This window comes from Montipora foliosa, chromosome 3 (assembly GCF_036669935.1).
Source record: "Montipora foliosa isolate CH-2021 chromosome 3, ASM3666993v2, whole genome shotgun sequence".
In the NCBI taxonomy this organism is placed as follows: Eukaryota; Metazoa; Cnidaria; class Anthozoa; order Scleractinia; family Acroporidae; genus Montipora; species Montipora foliosa.
Genome location: NC_090871.1, coordinates 26,893,290 through 26,901,982, shown reverse-complemented (window position 1 = coordinate 26,901,982; position 8,693 = coordinate 26,893,290). Strand labels below are relative to the sequence as shown.

At 40.1% G+C, this 8,693-nt stretch overlaps 1 protein-coding gene across 1 annotated transcript in view; it reads right to left on the bottom strand.

The window, feature by feature from the left end:
* Positions 1–1,916: 1,916 nt before the first annotated feature.
* Positions 1,917–8,693, bottom strand: part of LOC137997194 (splicing factor 3B subunit 4-like) — a 17,595-nt gene continuing 10,818 nt past the window's right edge. The window contains exons 6-9 of the mRNA XM_068843053.1: positions 7,306–7,536; positions 5,449–5,642; positions 4,272–4,479; positions 1,917–2,640 (exon numbers count right to left, since the gene is read on the bottom strand). Of these exons, the coding sequence (XP_068699154.1) occupies positions 2,585–2,640; positions 4,272–4,479; positions 5,449–5,642; positions 7,306–7,536 (689 nt within the window). The 3' untranslated portion in view covers positions 1,917–2,584. The remainder of the gene's footprint in view (positions 2,641–4,271; positions 4,480–5,448; positions 5,643–7,305; positions 7,537–8,693) is intronic.

The following is an 8,693-nucleotide window of genomic DNA, read 5'->3' as shown; positions in this document are numbered from 1 at the left end:
TACCCGTATTTCCTTATCAGGAAACTATGTTTCTCCGTCGCTGAGAACAGGAAAGCAGATCATAAAGGTGCTAACTCGGAATGTTGCTGACATCCGATCTCATGAAAGAGGAAGAATTGTAAACCACCACGAGACTTTGCGTCATGTGCGGTATCTAAATCCTTGAGGACGGTGCCTACTAATTCAAAGGTATCTTTGCGCGGTTTACTGAATATGCGGGAAAAGTAGATCATAACAAGTGTTATTGAAATCCAAAAAGAAAATGGGGGTAACCACGCATTTTTCCAAGATACTTAATCAACAATATTTGTAAAGAGCTTTAAAATACAAAGCAATTCTTTTCCAAATTGAAGCTTAATAGCATCTCTGAAAAATGCATGGTTACCCCTAATTTTCTTTTTGGATACCAAGACCACTTGCTAAGTTCTGCTTTCTCCGCGCAAAAATATCCCTGTATTAATAAGCACCGCCGATAGGAAATCCGAGTATCTCGAGATGCGCAGAACGTATGCGCTATAACAATAGTAGGCACCGTCCTCAACCATAAAACGAATAGTAGTCGTCATGTGACGCCGAGTCGGGATTAGACTCCGGACCGCCAAGTGATTTGGCCATTTTCAAAAATATCATAGTAATCTTTGCTTGCTCTAAAAGTTTGCCATTGTTTTTATTTTCTCTTGGGTCTTTCCATGTTTGCCCTCCAAAATTTGGCATCAGCATTGTTTCCAGTTTCTCGTGGGACCATTTTAAGTCCCAAGAGAAAATAAAAACAATGCTTAATAAGCAAAATTCTGGAAGGCAAACATTGAGTATTATAGTATTTTTGGAAGTGACCCATTCATCGTAAACCGAAAATAAAATGTACTACGGCAGGGATCCGTTTCAAAACAATTATTCATAAAATCTGGGCCGTTAAAGTGCTACTATGACCAAAAGATCGATTTTATTTTTCTTTGGATTTCAAAACTATGTCAACTAAACAGTAAGTGACCCAAGTTTTAAGCCTTGATTTAAAAAAGTCACCTGTTTATTTTAACTGGAATTTTCCTATTTCACGGAGAGCCATTACTAACTTTGGAGTCTTGAGAGAGCATTTGAGAGAGCTGGATCGAGGAGAAAATGACATCAAAGACTCAATGGCTTAAGAATGCAATGCGTGTGTACGCGGCTCAATTAAATATGCAGCACGAGAGTTTCGGGCTTTCAGACTTTCAAACTCGTGTTTTGCATATATAATAAGCTGCGTTTTCACGCTGAAATTTTAAGCTAGTGAGTCAATGACATCACTTTTCCCTAGATCCCCCTCTGATGTCCAATCGATCAGTTTCGAACGTGAGTAATGGCGGATCTTGAAGTCCAAAACTTATGCTTGAAGTAAACAACCTTTAAATAAAAATCAAAGCTCAAAATTTTGCCAGTCAAGTGTGAAGCAATCACACTTTCAAAATCTGAAGAAAAAAAGGAAGTGATTTTTTTATCACAGTAGCACTTTAATTAAAGAACCTGCACATTGTTCGGAGAAAGAAGGGCAAGAGCCCCGATGTGGCAGTACCTGTTGTCAGAATCGTTTCTACATGGAGCGGCTAAAAGGATCGAAAACCATCTTTTGACAATGAAAAAAATTAACAAGCACCAAATACACTGTTAAAGGGAAACTGTCACGAGAAGCGCATGCGCTAGCGTCTTGTGAAAACTTGAAAAGTGTTAGGTTAACTTTTTTCAAGTTGAATCGACAAATTCAAAATGGTGTCCACTGGGGAGGGCCATGGTGGACAAAGGAAAAACTCCGGCGAATATACGTGACTCACGCGTGAATCCATGATGGCGGCTAGCATTTCCGTGGGCTCGAGAGCAAACAAACTCGAGCATGCGCAGCTCATGACAGTGCCCCTTTAAAGGGCAAATAAACACTGGTCTTTTGAGGGTCTTCAGTAGCATTTACTTCAAGTTCGTATTTAAACACAAAAATGCAAAAACGTACGTATTAGCACTAGAAAAATACGCAAAAAAGACGGTGAAGTCAATCTACAGCACAGACATTTTTGAGTGACAGACGACACCCGGGAGTGTGGGGTTTCTTGTCTTTTCGCATGCCTTGAAACCATCGTTTGTGTTCGGCTAAGGATCTTTCAGTGTAGAGAAAGTTTGTTTGAAAACTTTGCCGAAACCACTTCCGGTTGCAATCCCTGGCTCAGAAGGTTTCTACTGAAGTTCCCTTAACGAAAAGAATCTTGATTGAATAATACATGTACTTAAAATATAGCTTAATTTAAGACTTTAACGCACAATGTACATGCATGAAAACAGTTCGAAGCAATAAAAATGTACAGAACGATTTATTTACTAGAAGACCGGAGAGACCTCTATCTTCTTTTCTCTGAAGAGAATGCAGCCTTCATTGCATTTTCGACAAGGGTATGTATTTTCCTTGAAATACTGTATGATCTGGCCTTCCGTGTATTTGTCAATATGATTTCAAGAAGCATTAAACATTAAAATGCCCATCAAATCCGCTTCCATCCGTTATAGTTGTCAAGTAACTGACGTGCGCGTCTATTTCATGTCCCTCCATCCGCTTCCGTTCTTAGCGGGGTGGGGGCGGAGGAGCAAACCTTGGCGGCCCACCAGGTGGCATGGGACCTAGGAAGAAACCATGACGTTTTTATATAAATAACATTTCAGTAGAAAGGTTTCGCATAAAATAAAACAGCTACTGTAGAAAAATATTAATCTTTAATAGAAGGTTGCAGATACTAAAACAAACTTTTGTGCGACTTCCGAGAGGCACAACACATCATGGAATTCTCTACTTGCACGCTATTCTGTTGAAAGACATTTTATTTTTCATCTAACGTACACCAAAGTTGTTTTAGAAAATATCACTGACGCTGCGCGGATAAATGTGGTAATTTATCTTTCAAAGGCAATACAATGAAGACTACTTGATACCTCTTTTTGATATTTAGACGAGACTGCTTACTCGCAAACAACTGGGGGGCTGAGAGCGATTAAGGACAGCGATATAGAATAGTTTACATTTAAAAAAAAAGAGGATTGCATTCCCGGCCCTAACTTTTCACTACTTTACAGCCGTAAACCATTAATGATAACAATAGATTTCTGGATAAGGATTATTAGCACAAGGAGAAAAGGAGGTTTATCGCATTAATTGGATACCCTGAAAAAGTGATCCACCACTTGTTTTTTCGCTGAAAAGTGATATTTCGATTCAAATGGGATAGATTTTTTACTTCTTTTAGGAGTCTACCGAAAATCACAAAAACGTGGCAGTCCAGGGTTCTCAACAGGATTTGAAGGCGTCTGCTGAACCTTAAGTAGGCGGCTGTGACAAATCGAGGAGCCGTGAAAAGTCGAAACTAAGGAGGTCCGGAGGCATGCTCCCCTTGAAGGTTTTGAAATATTGAATCTCAGAAATGCAATTTCCAGCCTTTTGGGCGTCAAATTGAAAAATATTTACAATACGTTTCTTACGTTTCTTTAATTTAATTTTCATTTTAATTTTTGGAATTGATCTATTTCACCGTGAAGGGCTGGGCTCAAGTGAACGTCGCATACCCGGATGTTGACGTCATTGAAACAAGATGGTTGTCACGTTGCTGTTTTTTTATCACATCGTACAAGATATGACAAGAGAAAAGCAAGCAGGACGTAAAGTAAACGGCTTTATATCCCAAAGTACGCGGAGATCAATCGCCTGGTGCCGCCTTCTATTGAAAACCCTGGGCAGTCATGTAAATAGCCCTTATTCACGATAGCGGCCATGTTGGTTTTCAAATTGTCATGCAAATTAGCCATGTGTTATGCTGGGGGGCAAACATTGGAATAAAGGCAAATTGCGGAAAATCGGCACGTCGAAATATTGAATTAACGTTGCTAAAAGTACATTTTAGAATTTAGAATTAAGTACCTTTTATAATAATTTTATATCTTTTGATTGCCTCCGACATTTTGACTTTCTACTTTGTTATCTGCTAATTTTTCAGTAAAAAAAATCGAAGTAACTTGTGCAAGCATTCTGTTTTACTACTTAGGTGATAAACATTCAATGAACATGAAACAAATCATCTGTGTGGCTAAGATGTTCGTTATAACCTCTCGAACTTGTGTTGTTTGCCCCCTCAGAAGTGTGTAGCTAATTTGCATGATAATAGCAAATCCAACATGGCGGCTATCGTGAATAAGGTCTATTAACACGAATGTTACTTGCCCAGAAGAGTACAAAACATAATACAGTAACCATGGTCACTTACCACCAGGAGGCATCATTCTGATGGGTGTCTGCATCAAGGGTGGTGGTCCTGGCATATTTGGCATTCCTCTGGGTGGTGGTCCCATGTCGTGCGGCGGCATCGGCGGCCTGCCACCGGTACCAGGGGGAGGAGGATGGAATGGCATTAGAGGTCGGGGTGGAATGCCCCCACTGGGATGGTCTGGGGGAGGACCTTGGCCAGGAGGAGGCTGCCAAATGAAACGGCAAAAAAACTTAATATCGTATCATTATCATTAATGACAGCATTAGTTTTATGAGAACCCACAAACGTTTTTTCCGCTTTTTTCATTGAACAATAAGTACAAAAATTTTATTCCAGCCAAAAAAGTTGCTATTTAAATAAAAAAGTCTCTTTTTAAAATACTTTTGGTAAAACTTTTCTGTCACGTTAAATTCTAACTGCAATTAACGCCCCAAACAATCTGACAAATTCTTATGTATTTTGCTCTGAGTCCCTTATGAGCTCTTTCAGAGAAAACTACAGATTGAAGAGGCTCTGAAATATATACATGTGGGGATTGATTTTTTGTTGCGTGGACAAATTGAAATCATGTATAGAAAAATAAAATTGGCCCCCAATTAAAAGAACATTTCAAGTTGTTTCAGAATCTGCCAACCTCCATGTGAAAAAAAACCAGCCCTTTCCATTGAAGGTCACATGAAAACCCAGAGATGATATTTCAGCATCCTTTAATGAGATTGCCTTCGCACTGTCACCTAAAGGAATTTGCGTTTACTTCACATAAAAAAACTCAGCAGCAGTATAGACCGATTGCATAAATGGCGGCCAAAAATGTACTCTTTTGTTTATGTGCTAATTAGACTCACTAGCCTCGCTCTCGAACGACATTTCTATTGTGTTTTGTCCATGCAAACGAGGCTAGCGAGTCTAATTAGCAAAGAAACAAAATAATACGTTTTTGGCTGCCATTTATGATATCGGTCTATATCAATGACAAAAGTTCAGCGAAAAACTCCATAAAACAAGGTCCTTTCATACGGGTTAAGAATAACTATTATATCCCGTAAATATTCTGGTTTCAAATTCACCAGAAAAAATTGCCAGCAAGAAACACTCTGAATTACATTCTGAATTAATAAAACTTCTTTAAGATTTGTATCCCATTAGAAATTGAACAATAATTATTATTTCTTACCTGCGGTGGGGGCATGTGGGGTGGTACAGGTGGAAACTGTCCTCCCATGGGGGGAGGCGGAGGTGGTGGGGGCATTTGACCACCAGGGGGTGGTGGTGGGGGAGGTTGCTGATCGGGGTGTTGTCCTGGTGGCGGAGGCATTCCAGGGATTCCAGGGAAACCTGGTGGTGGCATCATTCCTGGTGGAGGCATACCTACAAGTCAACCGAGGAAAAAGGAAGGTGTAGTAGTGAATTCAATACGAAACAATTGTTATTTTCACTGCAAAACAAATATTAATTTTTTTCAAAATCCTTTGGGACATCCAAGCCCCAGATGGGATTTGAACCCACGACCCTCCGGCCTAATTCGCTACTTATGTCCACAAATACATACAATTAGATGCAAGCCCAATTTTGAGATTCAAACATAAAAGTGTCTTGATCAAGTCTACGTATTTGCTACAGTATACCTACAGGCTACACTTGTATTTCCAGTTAAGGTAAGAGTTACCTTAAATGGTGGCATCATTTTAGATTCGGCAATTGCGACTGCTTAGTTAACTTTTCTTGAGCAGCAAAGTTTAGGGGACACTTCGTGATAGCAGAGAGCTTAAAGCAACGACAACGGCGACGGCAACGTGTACGTCACAAATTTGCATATTTTGTAGGCAAAAGCAATAGCTTTGCACGCTCTGCACGAGCGTTTTTCCTTTTGATCTATTTCTTTGCCGTCGCCAGCAAAACAACAGGGAGCTTTAGCAAAGACAACGGCGACGGCAACGGGAACGTCACAAATTTACATATTTAGTGGTCAAATACAATAGCTTTGCACACTCTGCACGTTCATTTTTCATTTTTGTCCATTTCTTTGCCGTCGTCTGGGAAACAAAAGCGTGAAATAGCCAAATTTGAGGTTTTAGGAGAACGTCAGCACTTGGGAGGAAATTTTTCATTTTCTTCCCTAAATTAAGCGCCGCTCGTAACGGTTTCATTCCTGAGGGACTGCTACACCTTTGTCATATTATAAAGCTTGAAATAGTCTCGAAGTGATTGCAATAACGTGAATTTATGATTTCAGATAACGTTCTCGTTGCCGTTCCCGTCGTCGTTGCTAAAGCTCCCTAACAACGTCAAATGAAAAAAAAAAACTGAGGTTTTCGGGAGAACGTCGGCTCTTAAGGATATTCCATTTTCTCCCCTAAATTAAGCGTGACTTATATCGGTTTCATTCTTGAGAGGCTCCCAGCTTGGAATAGTCGCGAAGTGATTATAACACGAATTTATGTTTTGAGATGACGTTCTCGTTGCCGATTCTGTTGTCGTTGCTAAAGCTCCCAACGAACTGAATTCTCGACATCACGTTGAAGTTGCAGAAAGAGCAAGGACACCATTGTGATGTTTATCAAAATTAGCACTGCCAATGCACTTCTCTACATTTGTAGTCCGCTTATAAAAACTGATGACCAGGAGAATGTCAAATTAAAGTGATGCTTTTGTCTGTCTTAACACCGGTACGGCACAAAGAAGACAATGCTTGCAAAAATTATCACAAATAGCGGGCAAACTCAAGTGGATGGTTCATTTGTCACTTATGTTCTTTACACATTTTTATGAGGTAATTAACAAAATAATAAAGAGGTGTCGCCTGTGATCTGTTCTGTTCTAACGCACGCAGGAAGGGGAAGTAGCATGAAAGAAGTGTAGGGGAAACACGTGACATAGTGATGCGTTTTCCCTGCTTCTTGAAACTTTATTGTAATTTGACTTTTCCTATGATTCATTACCAAAGGAAATGCACAGATTGATCCAATCCCATGCACCACAAGTAACCAGATCAAAAGATATTAGGAATATATGCGCAACAGTTTTCTTTTACCTGGAGGAGGCATGCCAGGTGGAACAGGAGGGAATGGAGGGCCACCAGGTGGGGGCGGCATTGCAGGTACACCTGGAGCAGGGTGTGGTACAGGTATTGTCATGACTGGAGGTGGTACCATGGCTGGAGCTGGTGGTGGTACGGCTGCTGCAGGAGTTGGAGGTGCATCTGCAAAGAGTTGATGTGGTCTGTCTGCTTGGGCAAGAGGATTCTGCGCTGCCAGGAGACGCTCTGTGGATTACAAGGTAACATTCGATCACTTATTACTTAATTACATGTACATCTCAACTCTCTTTAAAAGCAAATCGAAGTGCAACGTTTTGAAAAGAACCTATTATTACTAAAAAATGAACCATACAGAAATCATAAACACATGCACAGCCCAAGAACGAAAAAAAAAATGAAGCAATTGCATAAGTTATATTTGCACAAATGCAGAGAAAAGTGGTAACCATGAAATACACTGTACACGTGCATGAGTTTAAGCACATGACCATCCAGCGAAAATTTCCAGATCCAGAAACAACACTCATATGCACTGTAAGCACAGTAACATGCATGACATGCCTACTGGCTGTTGACATCTACAGTATCTAAGCCAGTAGTCATACAATCACGGAATTACATAATTACTTTAAAGGAGAACTGAAGGCTAGAAGATCAAATTTTTTTGTGTCTTATTATTATCGAAATATAACGTCCTTTACCTAAACAAACAGGAAAAATCCTTTTTCATCTTGAAAGGCCTTGAATTTGCCCAATATCTTTGGTTGTTTTTCCAATTTGAACGCCCGCCATTTTGTTTGCTTTTCCTTCCGGTTACTTCCAAAAAAGGAATGTCAGCCGCCATGTTGTGACGTCATTGCGCACAAGCAAGCAGCTGGTTTTCACTGAAATCTTCTGTTATCGTTAAGTCTCAACATAGTACTCCGCTTTCTTCGTCGTTAATACACGTAAGTTTATGGCAGAACTTGAACCATATTCTTTCGATCCAATGCGAGAAAGTTCAGGATCGGAGGAAGAGGAAGCAACCGAAAGGGAAGACTCAAGATGGGGAAATACGACTTGGTGCAGCTGTGATTTTTGCTTGAACTGAGAGGCCGGGACAGCAAGAAAAGGAATGCATCTGCTGCCGCGAGATAGAGGAGCTATGAACAAATCTCAGGTGGATTGATTGTATTCAAAAGGCAATAAAAACAACTTGATTACTAAGAGATTCTGTTGGCTGCTTTTGTTTTGTCTGTCATTTCGATTCAATTTGAGAAACTATTCGTTGTGCAACGCAGCACTCTAGCTTTTCGACCGTGTTTACAAAGAAAAGTGCTATAAACTGCCATCGCGGGTCTGAGTGCTGCGATTAATGAACAACATGAATGTAAACACATAAG